This window comes from Podarcis pityusensis, assembly GCF_964106645.2.
Source record: "Podarcis pityusensis genome assembly, chromosome: 10".
NCBI classification, from domain to species: Eukaryota; Metazoa; Chordata; class Lepidosauria; order Squamata; family Lacertidae; genus Podarcis; species Podarcis pityusensis.
Genome location: NC_138035.1, coordinates 37,002,291 through 37,025,597, shown reverse-complemented (window position 1 = coordinate 37,025,597; position 23,307 = coordinate 37,002,291). Strand labels below are relative to the sequence as shown.

General features: G+C 39.2%; 1 protein-coding gene across 4 annotated transcripts in view; it reads right to left on the bottom strand.

Annotated features, from left to right (window-relative positions):
* The window catches only part of LOC308486124 (uncharacterized protein), a 33,350-nt gene that overhangs the window by 7,742 nt on the left and 2,301 nt on the right, over positions 1 to 23,307 (bottom strand). For 2 of the 4 annotated variants that reach the window (XM_081022485.1, XM_081022484.1), the window contains exons 2-16: positions 20,482 to 20,548; positions 20,290 to 20,396; positions 19,219 to 19,784; positions 18,056 to 18,136; positions 17,087 to 17,186; positions 14,229 to 14,459; positions 12,071 to 12,220; positions 10,963 to 11,083; positions 9,534 to 9,665; positions 8,573 to 8,674; positions 7,231 to 7,366; positions 5,802 to 6,018; positions 4,830 to 4,928; positions 2,137 to 2,422; positions 981 to 1,097 (exon numbers count right to left, since the gene is read on the bottom strand). In XM_081022485.1, coding sequence (XP_080878611.1) covers positions 981 to 1,097; positions 2,137 to 2,422; positions 4,830 to 4,928; positions 5,802 to 6,018; positions 7,231 to 7,366; positions 8,573 to 8,674; positions 9,534 to 9,665; positions 10,963 to 11,083; positions 12,071 to 12,220; positions 14,229 to 14,459; positions 17,087 to 17,186; positions 18,056 to 18,136; positions 19,219 to 19,784; positions 20,290 to 20,396; positions 20,482 to 20,526 — 2,490 coding nt within the window. In that variant the 5' untranslated portion in view covers positions 20,527 to 20,548. The remainder of the gene's footprint in view (positions 1 to 980; positions 1,098 to 2,136; positions 2,423 to 4,829; positions 4,929 to 5,801; positions 6,019 to 7,230; positions 7,367 to 8,572; positions 8,675 to 9,533; positions 9,666 to 10,962; positions 11,084 to 12,070; positions 12,221 to 14,228; positions 14,460 to 17,086; positions 17,187 to 18,055; positions 18,137 to 19,218; positions 19,785 to 20,289; positions 20,397 to 20,481; positions 20,549 to 23,307) is intronic. The other 2 variants (XM_081022486.1, XM_081022487.1) reach the window with 2 other exon arrangements.

Sequence of the window (23,307 nt, the reverse complement as noted above, 5' to 3'; positions counted from 1 at the left end):
GAAACTGAAGTAATTTGCAAATAGGAAATAGCTGCAACAGATTAAAATGGAAGGGAAATCTCATTTTATAGATTAATAAGTCTAGATGTAGGTGGACAGGGGCCCTCTGCTGGACAAACTTAGAAGTTACAGTTGCTTAGAGGTGACTACAGAGAGAGATTTTGCTTGCTTGCTGCTTGGACAGGAATCCAAGATGCTAGCATGTAAAAATACCCTTCAGGTGAGTCCAATGCACTCATTTATTTATTTATTTATTTATTTGCTTCTGGAAGAGCAGGTATACACTACTTACTGGATACAGGCATACAGTGACCAATGGAATAAGTGCTCATTAGTAACCAGGGAGAGTCATGGAGAAGAGGTCCAGTTGCCCCAGTAAGAAGAAACATTACTCTCAGTCCTGGGAAGTATTTGTCCTGCATTCATTGTAACAGACTATTTCAAACATGCCCCTTGCATTGGGAAGGGATCATGCCAGCTATTTTGTTCTTGCTTCTGTTAGGCTCCACATTCAGAAAATAAGGTGGAGGAGTCACCTTTCTAGAGTTCATATCATTTGCTGAGAACAAATTATAGGCCGATTCACTATAGTGCTTCCATCTCTCCCCCTTTACACATCTATCTAAAACAGTGAGAGAATAGAGATATTTTCCTTAGTTCTCAGATCAGAAACTTGAGCAGTTGTTCTTACCAGACCCCTTTGAGGGAGAAACTGGAATTTTATGTCTTTTTCCAGTCAGTGCCATATCTTTCACTATTCTGTAGAACGAAACCAATCATCCTTATGTTGCAATTATTGTGATGGCACTGATCCCAATGGACAAGAGGAAGATGTCAGCATCGCCATTTGCTATGAAATGGGGAATGGGCTGTCTTGAACGAAGAACACAAGAAGTAGACTCCAGCCATAGGATCTGGAAGCCATTTGCTTGGTATGAGTTGAAATGACCTGGATGTGTGACAGGAAGGTTATAACCTACCAAAAACATGCCAGGAGCAATATTATGCCTTTTCACCAGTAGTGATCCACAGTGGCCTGTAAACTCATCTGCAGACCCAATATCGTATTTGAGCAGGCGAAAAGAGTCCAGACGACCCTACAAAAACAAAGACAGCATCATTATAAGACTAGGTCAACAATAGCAATAATAAATCTTATTCTACCAGATGTCAGAGCACAATGTTCCCATTGAACAAGTCAGCATTAAAGGAATTGAATTATTCAGCTATTTACTGCTCACAGTGGCAAGTGGCCCAAGTACATTTAACTTAGTGATGGACATGCCTAATTGTCAGAATGTCCCTCTGATGTACTCCCACCTTACCAAAAAAAGGGGGGCACTACTGTTAATTTAGATCTAGTGTGTATAGGGAAACAGCAACAGCATTCATGCTCAGAAAAAGCTCATCCATCTTAGGGCTGTCATATTTTGAAGAGCAAAAAAAGAGGACACATTTGCCAACTTCTACTTTTAACTATGGATCGCTATAACGACTCATTTTACATACCCATGAAAAAGAGGACATGTTCTGGAAAAGAGGTCATATGACAACCCTAGACTTATACCCCAATCCACAAATGATATAAAAGGATGTTTTGTGGCATTAATCTCCTATGTCAACAACCCAATTTCTCTGTACTTGTAAGAAGTCAAAAATATAAAATGAAGCAATTTTTTCACACCAAGATGTTATTCAAAATCTTCTTGCTTTTACATCAGTCATCAGCCCATTTCAAATGCAACACCAAGTTATACCATGGCTAAGTGTGAACAAGCAAGCATGTGGGTACTCACAGGAAAATATCCCTCCCCATTTCCTGCTAATGCCATGCTACCGGGATCTAAACCATGGTTTCACTTAGCTTTACATCCAAACTTGGGCTCATGGTTTGTCTGGGGAACAAACCAAGAACAAACGTTGGTTACAGCTCATGGTTTGTTTGGAGCAAGACAAACCATAAACCTAGGTTTGGACGTAACACTAAGCCACCCACGGTTTAGCTCTGGCTAGTATGCCAGCAGGACAATGAGGCACCTGCAATTTTTGTGTGTTCATGCTTAGCCATAGCTTGGCTGAGTGTTAACAGGTGAACCAGGTCACTGATGTGATTGAGACAACACCCGAGAGCCCTACCTGTGTACATGGCATACTCCTGTTCTTGTTCTTTCTCTCATAGAGCTGTTCTAGGTGCTTATCTGTTCTGGGGTCGTAATCTGCCGCTCTCAATGAAGTTGTCACACAGATCACAGTGATCTGCTCTGAGGAAGACATCTGGTTGTTAATAATGTGATCATATTCCAGGTCTGTAACATATGGAATCTGATGGTTGCTGCATCTGCATATCCTCACTTCATCTCCCAGCATCGTTCTTCGAAGGACTACAGGGCAGGCACTGTGTGATGCAGTGCATGCCTTTTCACTGTCATGAGAAAGCAGTGGTAAAAGGAGCATAAGTTGGAGTGTGAATGAACTGAAGTAACAAAACTTTAACCAGCTTACACTTACTTGATCTACCTAACAAAGTCTCTCTGTTTCCCAGGTAATTCAAAAGGCTGCTGCAAAATCATACCTCTGTCTGAAATTGTTTTTATCATCATGATGCTGTTTCTCTACAACTTCTTAATGTGCCTTTTGGGATCAGCTATTTCCTTGAGGGCTATCCAACATTTTGTCACGAACTGTAGCTCCTCTGTTTAGTTATTCATTTAATTAACACTGCAAAGGGGCTTAATTTTGCTCTAGATCCCTATAATTTTCAGGGGTCCCTGAAAATACTGACTGACTCTGAAGCCAACTTAAGTATGTGGTCTGTATATACATTCTCTCTGTCTCTTTCTCATCCTCACATCTTTGAACACACATACCAATAAACAAATTTATTGGTAAATTGCCTTTTTAGTATTTTTGCTTTGTAATGATGTCTATTACTATTTTTTTTATCCTTTAACCTTAACCTCCTTGCTAGTTATTTAAAAAACAAATCCTACCATCTCCACTTATTTTAATACCACTTGGCACATTAATGTCCCTAAATACATGCTACACAATGATAAATGAGAGCAATGATAAAAAAGAATAAATTTTGAAATTTAATTCTTATTATTGAGATCTGACAGCAGATGTTCTATTGAATAATAGAATGTGCAAATTAGAATTAGAATAATCTAAGTCAGAGATAAATAATTTTGCCGTAACAACTGAGTGTCTAATAGCATATTTTTATTGACCCACATAGTGCATAAAAGATAATACCCTAATTAAAATGATGGTTTCAATCTGGTTCTGGTTTGAGTCAACTGATGTTGCAGTGAATGGGATACAAATATTTCATGAGGAAATCGGACATCAGCTACATGTTTTTGAGTTTCTGGCCATGGGACTGGCATAATAGGATGGAGAGGCAGCTTTCAGCTGACAAATTAAAGAAAGCCTGTTCTTGTGGGGTTTTTGTTTTGTTTTTCACAGAACAATGCAGCTATAGTTGTACCTTTGATCCCAAACGCCTTGCGAGTCTAACATTTTGGATCTCAAACACCGCAAACCCGAAAGTGAGTGTTCTGGTTTGCAAACGTTCTTTGGAACCCAAATGTCCGATGCGACTTCCACGGCTTTTGGTTGGCTGCAGGAGCTTCCTGCAGCCAATGGGAAGCCGTGCCTTGGTTTCCGAACATCTTGGAAGTCGAATGGCCTTCCGGAATGGATTCCATTCGACTTCTGAGGTACCACTGTACTCAAAAGGGAGACTCCCAAAATGACTCCCAGGCTGCGCACCTGGTCCTTCATTCAGGACCAGGGATGTCATGATCAATGGCATCAAAGGCCACTGAGAAATCCAGCAGAACTAGGAAACAGCTCTCACCTCAGTCCCTTGCCCACTGGAGATCACTGACCAGTGAGACCAAGGCAGTTTCAGTCCCATGATGAGGCCTAAATCCCAACTAGAAGGGACCTAAATGGTCCGCATCCTTCAGGTATGCCTGGAGTTGTTCAGCGACCACCTGCTCAATCACCTTGCCCACACTTCTTTTCTCCTTGCATTGTTGTACAAATAAACCCGGAGTCCTGACTTTAGCTGAAATCCATGGTTTTCTAAAGGTATAACTGTGTCCACAGCACTTTGATGCTCTTTCTGATCCTCCAGAGCAGAAGAACTAGCCAAACTAGTATAGAGAAAACTCTAGCAGATGCTCTTTGTGTGGATAAACTGGCTGAACAAGTTCTGAAGACAGCTTCAAACAAAATTTGGGCAAGACATTGAATAAATAGTGGTAAGGTCCTGAAGTGTGTAAGACACAAATGCTTATTTCTGTGGAGAAACAAGAACAACTTGCTTCCAAGGCTACCAGAACTGAACCTAGCATTGTTACAGTGATAAAATTACAAATGTAAGGAAATGTTGGTTGCTTGCTGCAGCGGAAAAAGACTGCTTTCTTCACATTCCTAGTTGCAGATTGCAACTTCAGAAATCCAGTCCAAGTAAACGTAGTAAAATTAAGGCCACTGGATTGCAAGCAGCTCAATTCTAGTCTAGTGAATTATTGTTGGAGGGTACAGAACCATGTATGCTCCCCTGAACTCCTTCGAGGAAAAGTGGAAGATATAAACATAATAAATAGAATAATAAATATATCATATACATAATGCAAAGCTATTCTAAATTGATCTGTCATATTTTCCTTACTTCTCCAAAGTAAAAATACTGTAAAATCACCTGAATATGTATTTGTTTCATTCTTAAAACATATGCTCTAAATAATATAAATGGCATTTAAAGAATCTTAGTAAGTCTTCAAAGAACATAGTAAATGGTATTTAGTTTTACTTACTTTGCTTTGTGAGAGGTTTGGAGTGTGTCATTGTTTACATTAAGGTGAGTCATGGGTGGTTTATTTGTTCTGAAAATGCTGCTCAATAAATGAGGGTCTCTGCAAGAGAAAATAAACACACTTAAGAGTTTTCCTGCATTTCCAAGGTACCTGTGCTGATATTTACACTGATATGCAATGCAGACCCATTTCTAATGGCTGTTTCATACAATGCAGCATATGTGGGGAACCTCTGGCCCTCCAGAAGTTGTTGGATTCCAAGTCCCATCATCACCAGCCAACATGGTCAATATTCAAAGATGATGGAAGCTGAAATTCAGCGTACAGGGTGCAACTGATTCTGCATATCTGCAGTATCGTTTTAGTAGGTGCATGCTGCATATTCAGCACGTTAGAATTCCTAAAGCACTTAATCAGAGCAGTATAAGATCCCAGTATAAAGGAAGTTGTTCCCACTCCTCTCTGGTGATTTATCAGTTGAGCTTATGTGTGCTGTGGTTGATTCATGACCCAATATTTAGCTTGCACCTATCTTAATTAAGAGGATTTGGAAACCAAACTCACTGCTTCAAAAAAGAATTAATACAGTATTGTAACATTTTACATCTGTCTCTTTGGAATATTTTCTCAATTTATTTTCATTTACCCAGCACAAAGTTTAAAAATTAACTTTAATAAAAAGAAAGTTAATATTCTGAGCAAATTGGGAAATTTATCCACAATGAGACTGTTCCTTGGTCCCTGCATGCACCCCGCCAAATTGGCTTGGGGGGGTGTGTGTCAGGAGAACTCCCAGAACAGCTTGCAGGCAGAGGAGAGGGGGGAATTGTTCCATCTGGCAAACTGAAATGCTTGCACTGAAGGAAGGGTCCTCATAGTGCTACATCAAATTCCTCCATATATTCAAAGAATGGTGTATTTACTCCCCATTGCAAAGGGAGTTGGTAGGCATTTGACTTCTTGTGCTTTTACCTGTAAAAACCAGGTGACACACCTTGAATGGGGCCGCAAGATAGAACAGACTGGAAAGGAGGATGGTTGCCTGGTGTAAGGGTCTCTGTCTCCTTGTCATTCTCTTTTCCCTGTGCTGTATGAAAGCCAAGGAAAGCACCCCCATGTTGTGTTGTGCACCGTCTGCCAGCAATCCGAGGGAAGGCTGAGGTTCTGTGTGTGTGTGGTGAGCTGATTTCTGAAATGCAACAATACACCACCAAGGCAACAAACTTTAAAAAGGCCTTAAGCTCACATATAAGACAGCTGACTTAGATGCATGTGGAATTCAGTTAACTGTGTGAGCACAACTGCACATCACAAGAACTGAAAGTGCAAAGCAAAATGTCCCTTTCAAGTGGAGTCCTTCCCATTCAATACAACTTCCAGGAAATACTATTTTAAGAAGTTAAGAGTATAAAATACCTTTTTATACACTTAAGAAAGAATTGCAACCAAATGTTAATTTATATTATTTATAACGCTAAGTATTTCTGTACTGCGAAGAGGAAGCACTTTGAAAATAGCTAGGAAAATTAACACCACATTTTGATCAGGCAAGACGTCTGCTTCCAATAAAACGTTGGCCAAAGGGAAGACAATGTTCATAGGCCACATTGCACTCTGCTTCTCTGCTTCCCCTAGGCTCAAGCTTCCACCAACGCTTCACCTTTTTGCTCTGGTGTAGAGAAATTGTACCAGTTCTTATCTTCTGGCCTAATGATGGTGAACCTTTCGCCTTCCAGGTGTTGTTTGATCCAATTCCCATTAGTCCTAGGCAGCATGACCAATGATCAGCTCAAACCCAAGCTAAGAACACAAAGTATTCTTCTGCTATATATGGTGAGTGCCCTGGAGATGTAGGATCAGGAAATATTCCTGTTTCTCCTGTCATACAATAGGCTCTGGAACTAAGGGAAATGAAATCACACACAGAATACTGGCTTCGTTCACACATGTATACATATATCATGTGGGGTTTTTTATCAATCACATATGACTTTATGTGATGTATTTTCATGTATACATAAATGAAAATAATTAGTACCAAAAGTCCGATCTCAAAGCATACCCTGCAAACAAACTAATGAAATGTGGAATCAATGGTTATAGGCAAGTGTACCTTTCAGATAAAAAATGTAAAACAAGATAAAGCAATATATAATTTCATTAAGTGATTTCATACTCCCTTTTTGCAAAGCAGATGCAGCTGTTAGGTTAATATCACATGAACAGATACAAATGCAGATGAACTGTAATGTTTAGTCTATACATACTGATTATAATTTTAAAATATATTTAAATACCTGACACCAAAAATATAAACCATGTCATTACTTATTTCATTCCTCTGAATTTAGAAGTATTAGCATCCTCCTCCAATACTTAGGCTACTAAATTAAAGACTGACCTAAGGCTATCCGGTAATATTCCATCCAGTCTTCTAGGATATTCTTGATCTTACATCTCAGCACTTTTAATTCTCTGGTAGGGTTGTAGTCTTTGACATGGCTTAGATCCTCTTCTGGAATTCTAGGTATTCTCTCCTGTGGTAATTTTTTTAAATCAGAAATCAGATCAAATTATGAGCAGCACAACAAAGAAAAAGCAGTAAAAGTAATAAGGGACCAGATAAAAATAGAATGGCTGGTACAAACATTCCCAGAAGATAAAACTAAATAAAGGTTCCAGCAAAGCAGTCTGAACCTGGCACCTCAAACTGAACAGTGTGCCACAGTGGTTAGAGTGTCAGACCTGGGAGACCAGAGTTTCAATCTCTACTTAGCCATGAAGCTTGCTGGGAGTCACTGTCTCTCATCCTAACCTACCTTACAGAGGTGTTGCAAGGATAATATGGTGAGGGGCAGAATTATGTACACCGCCTTTATCTCCATGGAGGAAAGGCAGGGTATAAATATGATGTCACATAAATAATACATAATGAAAAGGCAACATGTGATCCTTTCTGTGGCAGGTATTCTCTTCCTTATTCTCAGCTGCCTTGTTCCACTTCTCTTGGCCTATATTTTTGTTCTATTCTATTGCCTCCACTTGATCCCACCTCAGCTTCTGCTTTTCCCACACGTTATCTCCTAATCTGCCTGCTTCATCCTTCCCTTTGTCCCTTCACCACAAACCCCCTGCCTCCTTCCCTTCTCCTTTCACTTCATCAAATTACAACCCATCAAATGGGAGGAATATGTACAAAGCCATAGACATGACCGGTAGACCAGTAGGCAACAATGTTGGCCAGCTTCAACTCTTATTTCCTTTGCCTTGGCCCCTGCTTCTTCTGTCTTGTCTGTCTTTTCCCCTTTGGTTATCTCCCCGCCCTCTTATTTATATTTATTCAGTCTTCCTTTCTGTGTTTGAGAATGTGGAATCTTTTTGTGGCACCCAAGCTTCCAGTAAACAGCTGCAAATATTGTACATCTGCCTTTCATTTCTATTGGGTTTGTCAAGACATGTTCCTACGTTATTGTGAAATAGGGAATCAAAGTTGCATTAGCTGAAGGGGCGTTTTGAACACAAGTTTTATGGTGTTAAATCAGCATAACGAAAATAAATTGTAGCAAAATACGCTGGTGTTAAATCAGCATAACGAAAATAAATTGTAGCAAAATACGCTGCTGTTACAGTATCCTAGTGGATGGGCAAAGGCAGAGGAAATGTTAGAAAAAAGTAAGCTATAACAGTGTGAAAATAAAATTACATTTACTTATTTTAATATTGAGTTTCTGACAGCTGCTTACTTCCTTTTTAAGAGATTTTTTTGCGTCTTCTGTTTTGCCATGTGTTTTAGAAAATCCTTTTACTGATGTAGGTGGTAGATTAACTTCGGTGAATATCTTGCTCTAGAAAACCAAGAGAGAACAAACAACAGAATTTGCTTTAATCATGTGCAATCCATTGAGTTTCTACCCATTTTTCTTGCAGGAGTCTTATAATTTCCCATAGCTACAGGACAAGTAGCGAAACAGGCGAACCTTTTGTTGGCAACTGCACCTGCTGTTGAATTGCTACCAGCCATGAAGCACATAACCCCATCAGAAAATAGCAGAAGCTAAATTCTGTGTGACTGGTATGAGATTACCTGTAACCAAACAGCAATATTTCTGTTTGGCTCCTGGCTGTGATGCGGTAGCTGCTTAAAATACTGCTATGTGCACCCCAATCTCTGAGCAGAGAGAGATTTCAGGGGTGCTGTCAGCACATAACTCATGGTTGGTTTCCTTAAACTGTAGGTCACTGGAGACTGTGGTGTCTTTGTTATATTATGGGATGGTGGGAATTGGGAGTCCCCATCCCTGATGTAGGAGGAAATAATGTAGTCTCTTATCTATATTCATTTGTCTCACTATTGCACTTGCCTGGATACATGCAATCCACTATGACTCTAACATTTGTGTAGGGCTTCCAATAGTATTCCCATGAATTTAAATGTCAAGCTGATCCTGATTTTGAACTGAATGGAAAAGTCCATTTGCAGGGAAACAGTATGTATGTGCAAGAGCTGGAAACGGCCCTCTTCTATCTGTTATTCCTTTTGAAACTACTGTGCAACAAATATTTTACTTCTTGCAAATCCTCTCGCAACCAAATTCTCCCACAACCCACCACAGAGGTCTATTATCTCCCTGCAACCTCCCTGCAGGCTCCAGCCTGATTGACATGTTGTGTGGTTTTTTTGCATCATAAGCTATTGCACCATACCAGGTTTTCTAACTGTGGACCAGCCACACCTCGTACCGGTGACAAAGACAAACGCACGCTTTCATGTCGCCACTTGTAAAGCAATCCAACAGCAAAGCGTCCTGCAACCTTCACGGTGATGCACTTGTTAACCTAGGGTAAGACATAAGAGATGTGTACTTCACAGTATTGTTTGGCTAGGAAATTTGCCAAAATGAAGATAGAAAGCCACAAGGGAAATCTGTCACTAACCAGAGAGCTCTTGTTTATGGTGTTCCAGTGTGCTGTGCCCCTCTCCAGGATACTCCATCCCACCTCCCTTCCCACCTGATGTTCCATTCCTCCCGCAAAGCAGTTTGGTCCATTTAGCTCAGAACTGTCTATTCTGCTTTGACTGGCTTTGGGGTTTCAGACAGGAGAATTCCCAGGCATACCTGAAGGTGCCAGGGATTGAAGCTAGGGCCTTCTGCATGCAAAGCAGGTGTGCTACAAATGAGCTATGGCGCTTTCCCAGAAATGCTGTTGTGGGAATACGGGAATCTGTCAACTACAGCATCATCAAAACCATCGGTCCATCTACTTCATTACTGTCAACACTGATTGGCAATGGCTCTCTAGGAGTTCAGACAAGGTTCTCACCCAAGTCTACTTGGGACCTTTCACATGCAGAGCATGTTCTCTACCACACCCCCTTTAAAAAAACTAGTGTCTGCAAGATATAATTGGGCACATATAATTGCAAGATATAATTAGGCTTCTGTACCTCTTGCCAGATGTAGGTTGCCGGGGTGGTTGTGGAAAGTACAGAGCATAGCTAGTTGCCAGGATTGGATAGGGTTGGGTTGCCAGATAAAGGGGTGAAATTTAATCTCTACTTCAAATTTTACATCATAGTAAGGAAAGGTTGAGTGCAAACATGACTTTTCTACTCTTGACAGTTTAAGAAGTGCTAGGTTAAGCATGTGGCCTTAGGGGGAAAGGAAGGGACAGGAGCAACGCAGTTCAGTTTTAAAGTAATGCAGTTTCCCACTTCTCTTCTGCTTATTTATTATTATTATAATTATTAGGCTTCTTAAGTTACTTGTTACACAGATGTCTCCAGGCAACTTACAACACACTTAAAAACATAAATATATTATAATAACTCATTCATACAAAAGCACATGTAATTTATAAAAATATGGATTTGATATATGAATATGATCCTGTTTTGTACCATGATGGCTCAATCTTCATCATAGTGTTTGTGCTGCTTCATCTTGGGAAGAAGAAAATTAATTCAAAGTATCATTTTCTTCATTAAACTTCGTTCATTAATTTTACTGTGAGCAAGCTTAGGTAGTTAGCTACTTCTGTTAGCTGAAGAATTTACAACACTGTAAATAACAGCATCCCCCAGAAGGAAAGCTGTATTAGAAAAATAAATAAAGAAAGAAAGAATAAATATTACCTGCATAATAACTGGGTCATCAAGCTTCCCTTCTCCAGGCCATTTCCACTGGCGTAGTATTTCTCCATCTTTATTAGTCACCATGCCTCCTTCCTGATTAAATATCATTGCTATGCTGCTGCTGCAGAAACCAAAAGCCAGTTTTTCACGGCGCCATTTAGTAAAACATAATGAGTAACTCAAGCTGTCTACTTTGATCTTGGTGCTTTTAATTAACATAGTAATTAGCATGTTTATCGCTTCATCTATATATTCATATAGCATTCAACACAGGTGTGCACAGTGGCTGTGAATGAACAAGCCAGCCTTAAGAAAGTCACAAAATTATTTCGTAACGTCGCCCTTACTTTTTAACTGCAAAACATGAAGGTGCCTGGATAACCCCATGTTAACACTGGTTCTTATTCTAGGCATACTTTACAAGAACCAATGACATATCATATATGTGGTTTTATCCCATTGTGGTTTTATCCAAGGCAAAACCCCCACACTTTCATCTGCTAAGGCTATGATCCACAAATCAGCAAAGGCATGCCGCACAGTCTAGGCTGATAGTGTTAAACTAGGTGTGAAAGACTTTGCTCTCCCTTCCCATTCTATTTGATATAAAAAATTTGTGTGTATGGAATGCTTGTAACTCACCATAAGTTGAGAGGATACCTGAACTCTACAAGGCTCTGATTCCACACAGTAAGTTGGTACATGGCTTACCTTGAGCTCTAAACTACCATGTAAATTAAACAAGATTCTTAAGAAAGGATATAAGAAGTGCTGCACCAGAACAGCACCTTCACTTGTTGTGTCAAGTGTTTTGAGCTAACCAATGCAGGTCATCAGGCCCAACTTGATGGATCAGTGGCTGTCACTGCACCATATACGATACAGCAGCACCGGCTGCTACCTTAAGATGTCTGTGCTGTTCTGGGTGGGGTGAATGGAAGCTTTTGAAGCACACTTTTAGTTTGTGAGGGGGTGAGTCATGCTTGAAACAATGTGGGAGCCTTTTAATTATGTCCTACATCCAGTATAGCAGGTACCGCCAAAGGACTGCCTGCTGCAGTTAACATTTGATGTTAGTTAGGAAGCCCTCTGGAACGTCTCTTCTTACCTGTTAGAGAAGCAAACGCTGCCATGTCCAGAAGGAGTAAATGTTCCAACTAACGCACGATCAGGACAATCATTAAATATGTTGGTGTACAAGCCACCACAAGGAAGATCAGAGTAACTCTGACAGACTGCAACATGTCCAGAGGGGTAGGTAAATAAAGAGTCAAGGAGTTTGTCTGAGATGGATATGGCATTTCCAGGTGTCTAATTATAATGCACTCATTATTATTATTATTATTATTATTATTATTATTATTATTAATACCCTGTCCATCTGGCTGGTTTCCAATATATATAAAAACATAATAAAACACTACACATTAAAAAGCTTCCCTATACAGGCTGCTTTCAGGTGTCTTCTAAAAGTTGTATAGTTATTTATCTTCTTGACATCTGATGGGAGAAGGCCCTCTACTGGGTTCCCTGTAGCTTCACTTTTCACAGTGAAAGAACCGTCAGAAGATGCTCAGAGCTAGATCTCAGTGTCCAGCTGAACATGGAGGGAGGAGATGCTCCTTCAGGTAAACAGGGATGAGGCTGTTTAGGGCTCTAATGGTCAGCACCAACACTTTGAATTGTGCTCAGAAATGAACCGGGTGCCATCTTAGCACTAACTATTGCTGGTAAGGTGGAGAAATCTAGCTGTGCAGCAGATCATCAAACTGCCCAGAGAGAGAGATTGAATTGGGCTCGGTGACCAACAACAATGCCAATACAGATCTCTGAGGACCAATGAAAAAGGTCCCAAGCTGAAAGCACCATCTAAACTCTGGCTGCTGCATTTCCCACCAATTGCAATCTCCGAGGCATCTTCAAGGACAGCCTTGTGTAGTGCAAATTACAATAGTACAAACAGGAGATTACAAGAATATGGATAATCATGGCCATGCTAGCCATGTCCAGGAAAGCTAAACCAAGCATGCTTGGAAAAAGATACTCCATGGAAGTGGATTACAGGCATACTTCCCCCACCCTCCACCAAGGCAATGGACCTGATCTTTTAGGGAAGGCCAACCACAGTCAGAACAGACCATCTTTCTGTTTCCCAGATCTGGAAGCTACCAAACCACAAGCACCTCTCCCTTGCCAGGACTCAGCTTCAGTTTAGTGTCCTCATTCAAGCCATTACTATTTATGGTATAATGAAGAACCTTTAAAATACTATAAAAATAATTTTAAAATAAAGACTGCCAAACAGCTATGGGGAGATGGGTATGTATGACGCATAACACCAGATACATCCAGTGAACTGCTAAAAAGGTGCCTGCAATAACGACATGCAGCCATGACTGAAACAACTCTAATATTAGTGCCTGCTTTCTCTCACTCATAATACATGTTGAACTGAACTAAAAATTGCACCGAGGAGTCAGTATTGGGATGTACAAGCATGAATGGCTTGTGTGATGCAACTGTAAATTACTCATTCTGTTTCTTGTCTACTGTACATTTGACTGCAGCTCAAACTTGCTCGGTGCTTATTCAGAGGATTTACCAAGTATCCATCTCAAAACTTCGAAACTATAAGCAGCCACTGTGGTACGTAGCAGTGACCTATCTGTGCTAAAGTGGATGCTATCATGAATGACTTTCCACATCACCACTGTTGGCAGGTGTTTGTCTGCTCAGATAGATGTATGGATAGATAGCTAGATAGATATAGACATGCAAAGACCTATTTCTATATAAAACTTTAGACAGTTTGAGGTTTAGTAAGTTCAAGTGCTAAGGGGTCCTTTCTGAGTTTTCTCAAATCAGCAGCAGGTAATAATCTAAAAATTTGACATTCAAGTGTGTAGGAACAAAAATGCTTGGGTCATGACTCACGACTTTCCTTCTTTTCAGTTTGGATAAAAGGTTCTAAAGCAAGTCCCCCCCCCCTCAAAAACACGTTTTTGATTTCAGACTGAACCTGCATAAAATCGCACACCATTATTTGGAAACAGGTTTTTCCAAACGTTTTGCTCCTGTAAAGTGATCTAGAACCTTTTACAGTTCAATCCTTAAAGACGTTTACTCAGAAATCCTAAAGAAATTTGCTTCCTACCTGCCAAGTGAATTAAGTAATTTTAAATCCATGCTTTTTCTTTGTTGTAGGAATGCTTCCTCCCATTCCTGCTAGATGGAATTCTCTTTCATGTTACACTTTCAAAGGATATTAAATGAAGGATGATCCATCAACCAATCCATAGTGCAGTTTTTTTGAGGCTGGCTCAGCTTGTTTGATCACTGGCAACTGTGGTATTTCATACAGGCTCTCAGAAGAGACTTTCTTACTGGGCCGCCCTTTGATGTTTTGGGGAAAGGTTTCCTTCTTGATATCACCATAATGACGAAGAATAATAGGCTTGTCAAATCCTGATTCTTTCAGCTTAGACAGCTGTTCAGTTCTGTTTGGAAGATTTTTTTTCTAATCAATTATTTACTAAGAAATTCTCTTAAATAATGTCTTCAACATAGCTAACATTTAGGCTGAAAAAATTCAGCTTTCTATATGATCTGAATAAGCAATGTAGTATAGCATATTCCAGGCACTAGTCTTCTATTCATCTGAGTAAAAAGCAGTTCAATTCAATCCAAACCCTGTAAGAGCTTTGAAAATACATTTTATATTTAGAAAGAAAAACAGTTTAGAATGTAAGTTGCAAGTCTAAACTCACTTGCCTTCTGCTCAGGCAACTTGGTAGAGTCCTAATACAGATTCCGAACACAGACATCCTAATCTATACTACGTTTGACCCCCATTTTACATTTTTGGTTTTATTTTCAAAAGATCTTCACCAATTAAAGGTAAAGGTAAAGGTACCCCTGCCCGTATGGGCCAGTCGTGTCCGACTCTAGGGTCGCGCACTCATCTTGCTTAAGAGGCCGGGAGCCGGCGCCGTCCGAAGACACTTCTGGGTCACGTGGCCAGTGTGACGAAGCTGCAGCTGGCGAGCCAGCACCAGCGCAGCACACGGAAACACCGTTTACCTTCCCGCTATAAAGCGGTACCTATTTATCTACTTGCACTTAGGGGTGCTTTCGAACTGCTAGATGGGCAGGAGCTGGGACCGAACTTACGATCAGCAAGTTCTAGGCACTGAGGTTTTACCCACAGCGCCACCCGCGTCCCACCTTCACCAATTATTTGCCTGTTATTCTGAATAAGCACATTAATAAAGCTACACCAACCAGTGCGAAGGCTCAACCCCAGTCCAGACTTAGTGGTAAGTACTTCTGAGTCAACAGTTGTCCCATGTCCCTTTTACACAGAAACTTGCACGTCACATGCAGCTCTTAAGTATCCTAGCAGATACTGAGCTACAGTACCAGCAAAACAGGGAAAATGCAAAAGAGCAGCTAGCTTTCTTCACTGTAGATGCTGAAGGAGAGTGAGGGTTATATTGTTTTGGCTTGCACTTGCATAAGCTACTATGTGTATTTCATTCAAAGAAGAGCTACTGGACTGGACTGTCCTTTCCATTGGTAGGCAACATATTTATTCTACGAGCCTTCAAGCAGCTTTATTTCAATGTCACTATGAATTTTCTCATGGTCTATATATTACACATTGCTGACTTTGAGAGTCAGATATCCAAACCTTTAACTGAAGGCGGGAATTAAGCAGGAAAGCATTCCAGAAGCTTGTAATTCTAAATATTAATTAGAGGAAATCTAAGGAGAACCCTTGACTGGAAGCCAACATTCCTTACACCTTAAACTCTGCAACAAGATAGCACTCAGGACACCTTTTTGCTGACCAGGCTAGGAATAAGCATTCAATAACACTAAGTCAAGTGCAATAGCATTGGCACAGAAACCTGGCAGCAGTCAGCGCTGTACCTTCCAAAATGAGGATCAGGATTTCAGCACCAGGTCTATGTGCCAATAGGGGTGATAAACACTGAAAAAGAAAACATACTCTCCTCCTCTGGGATGGATTGGTTTGCAGAGATTTTGTCTATATAATTATATCTCAGATGAAAATAAATCTTCAAATAATAATATAAAACATACAAGTGTAAAAACAGTTATAGCTAACAGAAAATAGTCATTTGATCTCAGTTCATCAAGATTAATCGAGTTATTCACTTAGAACTGTACAGGGAAACACAGGGCACAAGAAAGTAAAAGACTTCTGAAAATGATATAGTTATTGTTTTTCAAAAATACTTGATAGGATTAATTAAGTCCGCACTACATTGGGGACGTTTTTAAAAATTACCAGACATCATGATTCTGAGGTTGTTATCCCTAAGAAAAAAGTATCTTCATTTCCCATTCCTGTCAAATACCAAATATTCAATGTTCAATTATTTAATTTCCCCCCCAGAGGAAATGAGTTTCTGTAATGTGGTTTTGCAACATGGTTTTATGTTCCACATCAAGGCTAGCCCAAGACATTTTACTTTCTGACGGAAAAGACCAGAGGATGCTGCCCCCCTAGTCTACATCCAAAACCTGCCTGGACTGGCAGTAGATTCTTATGTCAAAACTTTGCTGCACCTGAGGAAAGCAGGAAACATAGGGAAGACCACTTGGCACACAAATTCCCAGCACCACTTGCCTGAGGCGAAAGCCCTACTCTGCCTAATGGTATGGTCAGCCCTGCTCCACAGGGTCATACAGGATTGCTCTTGGGCCCAATAGTGGTTGCATGAGGGCACCAACTGCATGAAGCAACACTTTCACGTGAGGACTTTTCACACTGTGTGATTTGTGCAGTCACAGTGGCTAAAAAAGCCGATGCTTTGATTATGAAAAACTGCAACGGCTGTCATATATGGGTCCCAATTGGAAGCACCAATTCAGGCCATTGGTTCATACAGCCAGTGCCTCCATGCTACCCCTTTCCAGTTAGAAAACGCCAGAGGCCCTGCATACTCTCCCATGGATCTCTCTGAGCATCTGTGTTAGCAATTTAACACATCTTAAACTATCTCTGGTTATTTTAGCCTGTAATAAAATAGAAAATTTTCAGTTTAACAAGAATAGATTTTAAAAGCCATAATACAAAATCCCATTTTAATATTACATTTCGATCTTTGCCATTCGTAATCTTTCCACTGCCCAGACATACGGTGCTTTCCATTCTAGGTCTTTAGAGTCACAGTCAGAATGTTGAAAAACCCAACCTTTATGAAGAAATGAAAAAACTCAATTAGTTAACTGAAATGCTGCAAATAAATAAATAAATTTTAAGTGCCTGTCAAATTCCAAGACATCAGGACATTTTTTGATTAATAAAAAAAAATACATTTAAAAGTTAAGAAAGCCGGTTTGTTAACACAAACACAAGTATTAGTTATTGTTAGAAGTAAAGGCCATCTTTAATATTTTCTTTTTCATTCCCTATTATAGTCATCAACCAGAACCAATTAACCTAAAAATAAAATAAAAATAGTTTTCTCAAGTATTATCTTTTGGTAGTCCTATAGAAGAAAGGGGAATGGCAGCCTAGAAGAGGGTGAGGGCATCTAGCATAATCTTTGTCGTACACTAAAGATGGACCTCTTTCCCCTCCCCTTTGACAGTTAAGATATTTTGTGTTGTGAGACCCACCTCTTTTGTTTAATCTATATTGTTTTCCCTCTTTTTAAAGCTTTTTTACTTTTGTCATCCCCATCCCACCCTCATAACTGTATCATTATAATGTTGTAACCCACCCTGAGGCCCTATGGTGAAGGGCAGGTAAGATATCTTATACAGTAAATGAATAAGCTAGCTCCCCTCCAACTGTAGCTCATTAATCTAAACATTAACCTGAATGAAGAAAAAAATTCTTTCCTGTAGCACCTTAAAGACCAACTAAGTTAGTTCTTGGTATAAGCTTTCGTGTGCATGCACACTTCTTCAGATGCATGCACACGAAAGCTTATACCAAGAACTAACTTAGTTGGTCTTTAAGGTGCTACAGGAAAGAATTTTTTACTTCGACTATGGCAGACCAACACGGCTACCCATCTGTAACTGAATGAAGAAAGAGAGAGTGCACACATAATACCTCTTTCCTTGCATAGTTTTGATGACAGTGAGAAACTGATTGCAAAAGGTGAATCATTGCTATATTGCTGAGGGACTGCAGCTAAATAGGAGAGAAAAGAAATGTATTGATCATGAGTCCTCAGCAGCATAAGCACACATAATCACAGTTCTTTATTAAGAACTGTTTGCTGTTTTATAATTACAAACTTGCAAAGAGCTAGGTAATGGCCAGAGTAAGTGCTTATGTGCTGTTAACTTTTTTTCATTATTGAATGAAGTGCTCTGGGTACAGATTGCCTCTCCTGGCTGAATACTATGATTACTTTTTCACTCACCTTGAAATGGGAAAGAGAAGCTTCTGTAATAAATGGTTTGAAAAACTGCCTAGTTTATTTTCAGTTCCACCCCCCCCCCAAGTGCTTGTACCTCTCTAACTTCAGCTGCAAAGGCCATTTGCTGGTATTCTTCAGCAACCTTCCTCAATTAATCACAAGAGATCTCTCACTTCCACTTGTGATTGTGGCCTGGGATGAAGATAGAAATTTCAGAGCTGGCATTTTCTCTCTAGCCTAGATGTGTCAAGAATAAATATTCTAAATGAGTGATGGACAACTGGTTTTGTGTGTGGTTATAGGTACTGGTGTAGAGTACCATTTTTTTTGCTGCCCACAATACTTTTATTTATGTGCACCAGCACCTAATTTTTAACCCCGCAAAAAGCACTGTATAGAAACATGTATTAAAACAAAACTATATCTTGGAATTTAATATTCTCCATGTTGCCTATTCATGCTATTAGGTTAGAGACTTGCAGCCTGAAGGTTTACTTTGAAATTAGTCCCACTGAGAGCTACTCCTGTTTATGCTAATCAGGGACCTTTATCTACTGAGTGCTAAAGTAGTCATAGTAAACCCTGAGTTTTGGTATTAGCATAAAAACCAATCAGTTTGCTCCTATTCTTATATGTAAAAGTTTCCACAAGCCATCCCACATGCTGGTGGAGTGCATGTAAGCCCTCCCCCCCCCCCCTTCCAGGGCTGAAAACGCATGTCGCCAGTTGCGCACCAAACAAAGACTTGCAATATTGTCGCCCCCTGTAGTATAATGGCCAAGCTGAACCGCCCTCTGCTATATGATACTGGAATATTAAGTATTAAGAGAAAACCAGTAAAATTCCTTACTCTTGCTTCCATTGAGTCTGTTTGACAGAGCTCCAGGATTGTCCATTCCTTTTGTCGCACCCATGGGAAAATCAACACTTTTCCTGCTTTTCCTTTTTACATTTTTAGCCGTCTCATAGTCAGTATATTCACATGTAGGTGGCAATCTGTTGGACTCCTGCGATGCTTGCCTTCTCCTTGATTTCAAGTTTTTGTATGCTAACTCTTGCAAATATTTTTTATTTTGCCAGACACCTTCAATGAGATCTTTCCAACTGGAGCTCAATATATTTAAAACCCCTTGTGGTAAAATAAACTTAAACTTGGTAAAACGCTTCAACATTTCTTCCAGCTCACATAATGTGGTAGCAGCCATGCATTTATGTTCTTCCAGTGAAGTTGACCGTAGGTCTTCTTCTGCAGGTGGAAATGAAGGTATTTGGGAGAGGCGAGCCAGAGGATTCTCACTAATGTTTATGGATATAGAAGGACCATCTGTTTTAGTAGAAACTGGTTCTTTCTTTGCTATACTGTCTTTCACAAAAGAATAATTTCTTTCCCTGTGTTCATCCATGCATCCAGAGTTCCTGCATGTGGACAGTAAATGTATATTATGCCTTTAATTCCAGAATTCAGACTTTTCATACCAAGCAGGACTCAAAAATGTAGGTCTGCTACTGGGCTTGGGGAGGGGTGTCAAATGTTGCATAGTGGACTACCCTGATATAGACCAAATACTATGGATGTGAAGAAGACATAAGCATGTACAGAAATCTTCAGACACACCTATTCAGACACACCTATATATATTTCAGCCTTAAATTCTTATGAGAACAGCAGGACTTAGGTAAGTAGGAAGTACAGAAGACATACAGCTTCCTGCTGGAACAGTGCCCTTTTACATCCTAATCATCCTTTAAAAAAATAAAATCAGAACAATTTTCAAGTTGCAATATGCCCTTAACAGTTTTCACATTTGAACTTTCCAACCAACAAAAACGGGCGAAAGACTACATTTTAATACAATATATCAATTCATTAATGCATTCAGTCAGTTATTGCAACTTAAGTACCGTATGTCACCACTATTACCTGTGAATTTCATGAGGATCTGGATCTGTGCTGATTAAGTTTATATCAACAAAGTGTTCTCCTGGTTCTATTTTCATATTTCGCTTTCGTTTACCGGTAGTTTTGAGCTAAAATAAAATACAGGATTTTATTAAGCCCTTAATAGATTTGGAGAGAGCAATAATAACATATCAAATATGAGATGGAAAGTACCTGGTCAAAGAAATATATGGGTTCTTGTTCCAGGGTTTCAGCCATTTCTCTCAGTAGGATTTTGTGCCTACAGAGATAAAATATGAATATACCAAGAAAAATGGGACACAAGAATACAAATGGTTGCATTTTTTAATGAAATATAACCAAGACAAAAAAAATTAAAAATCGTCTAGTAGCATCTTAGAGACCAACTAAGTTTGTTCTGGGTATAAAAACACGAAAGCTTATACCCAGAACAAATTTAGTTGGTCTCTAAGGTGCTACTGGACAAATTTTTAATTTTTTTATTTATTTTGACTGCGTCAGACCAACATGGCTACCTACCTGAATCTATAACCAAGACAGATTTTATGTTCCTAAAGTAGTATCTAAAAGAAACTGAAAATGCAGCAAGCCTTCTCAAGTGTACAACTGTGCACATAGAGCTCTCATGGGAGAAGTATTTTGCATTCTGCATTCTTATCAGTGGAGTGAGACTTGTAGCTAATGAATGACACCTGTAGCCATTTAATTGGTGTAATATGGTATAGTGTGTTTGTGTGTGTATACACACACATACAGACAGTTTGGAAATAGTTAGACTTCTTTGCAATGGGGTACTAATTTTATGCAACTCCTTTCAGAAGTGAGATCTAAAACATATTTGAACCAGGTGAAGAAAGGAACAGTTGTGGTAGAACAAGTAGCTTTCAAATATGGACATTAAGACAAAACTAATATTGCAAATCTATTTCTTTAAATGAAATATAATTTGATCCGAGGATACAATTGACAAAACTGCCATTTCTAGTGTTATGCCAAGGACTGCCTGCATTTGAAACCAAAATAAACATTAAATTGTTTCCTAACTTCTGTGAATAAAATTTGTTTATGTATCCAGTGCATTTATTTGTAGCTTGACTAGTTAATACATATTTTCACATTAATTAATTTTGGCTTTGATTCTATAACATCAAAATAATATTAAGGGCATATTATCATACAGACTGATATAAACTTATAAAACAAACACTTCTGAATTAAGGCTGACAAGCCATCTGTCTCATAGTAGGTCAGGAATATATGTTCACCTTTTACAGCTGTATCATTGCTTTAAAGCCATAATCTTTATTATACCTAATACTGAACAGATCATTTGCTTTAAATGTGACTGTTCTGGAGCCAAGCCAATGGTTTTAAGAATGAGACTAAAATTACTGTATATTGCCATTTCAATAAAGTTGAAATAATTTTTCAACTTTAAATAATTAGCCAATCATTTAGCAATGCAAATGGATTTCAATGGTTGCAAACTCAACTCCTTTCATTGACAAACACGTCTTCAAAAATAAAACAAAAAAGTATACAAAGATATTTTGATGCATTTAATGTAATCTCCATAGTTATGCAACTCCTTTGTGACATTTTGTAGTAGTGAACATGCTGGATATTACATTATTGAATTTTCCAGGGTGGATATTAAGTTAAAGGTGGGGGGCAGGGAGAGAAAGGTGGCTTGATGCTGAAGCCACAAAGTCTGCGTTTAGTCACAGTCTTTAAGTTGGGGTGTAAGAGAATACTGCAGATGGCAGGTCCACACCATACATTTAAAGCACATCCAAGGCACATATAAAGCACATGACTTCCCCTGAAGAATCCTGGGAACTTCAGTTTGTTAAAGATGTTGTCCATGAGCAGGGCCGCACTTAGGTTAGATGAGGCCCTAAGCTACTGAAGGTAATGGGGCTGAAATATACTCAGAGTTGCAAAGTGATTTCATGCTCTTTATTCAGCTCATAGTGGTGAGGAGGAATGAATGAAAGTCCCCTCACAGTATCTGCTTTACATACATTATTTACACAATGGGCTGCACATGATTGGCTAATTCCGGAATTCTACTGTAAGCCAATCAGGTTGTGGATTCACTTCTATCTGGAGCACGATTGGGTGGTTCCTGCCAACCAATCATACTGCTGCATTGTTCTAGGACCAATCAGACTGCTGCATTTTGGATCCTATTGTGCTAGGACCAATCAGACTGCTGCTTCAACTCAGTACATAACAGGGGCCCTTTATATGTTCAACTGACCTTTCTTAATAACAAAGTGTAGCTGTTTTTTGTGTTGAATATATGCTATATGGTAATTTATGGACCTAATAGATATCTAAAGCCATTTGCACATAACAAAATATGTATTTTATCAAAGTAATTGTTGAACTTATATTTTGGAAATGTACATACAGGTTTTTTCCCCTTTAAATTTTTTTGGGGGCCCCAAAAGAGTGGGGCCCTAAGCTATAGCTTGTTTAGCTTATACGTCAATCCAGCACTGTCCATGAGTGAATGCAGCCCATAGGCTGAAAAAAGCTTCTCCATTCCTGATGTATAAGATTGCAGCCTTAACTGAACTAAGCCATACTATGTGCTATGCAGGTTTCAGGTTGCACCTAGGGCTTTGTACCTTGGGACAAGGAAGCAAATGTATTTCATGACATTTTGGCTAATGCAATTGGAGGTACTGCCCTTCTGAAGATTTTGGATTTTTAAAATAAAAGTAACATTTTATATGTTTTAATGCTTTTAGATGTTTTTGAATGTTTTTTTTTAACTGCATTGTTTTACCACTTTGGTGTTTGCTGCTCTGGGCTCTTTTGGAAGAAAATGTTGGGATCGAATTTTAATAAATAATAATATCAGCAATAATTTATTGATTGCTCTAGTTTACAAAAGCTAGCAATAAAGCCAGACTTAAACTTTCATCTTCAGACACAATGTAAAAAGAGTTTCATTAAAGTAAAAAAATACCTTTACAGGACATTTTATGCGATAATGTTGGTTATATT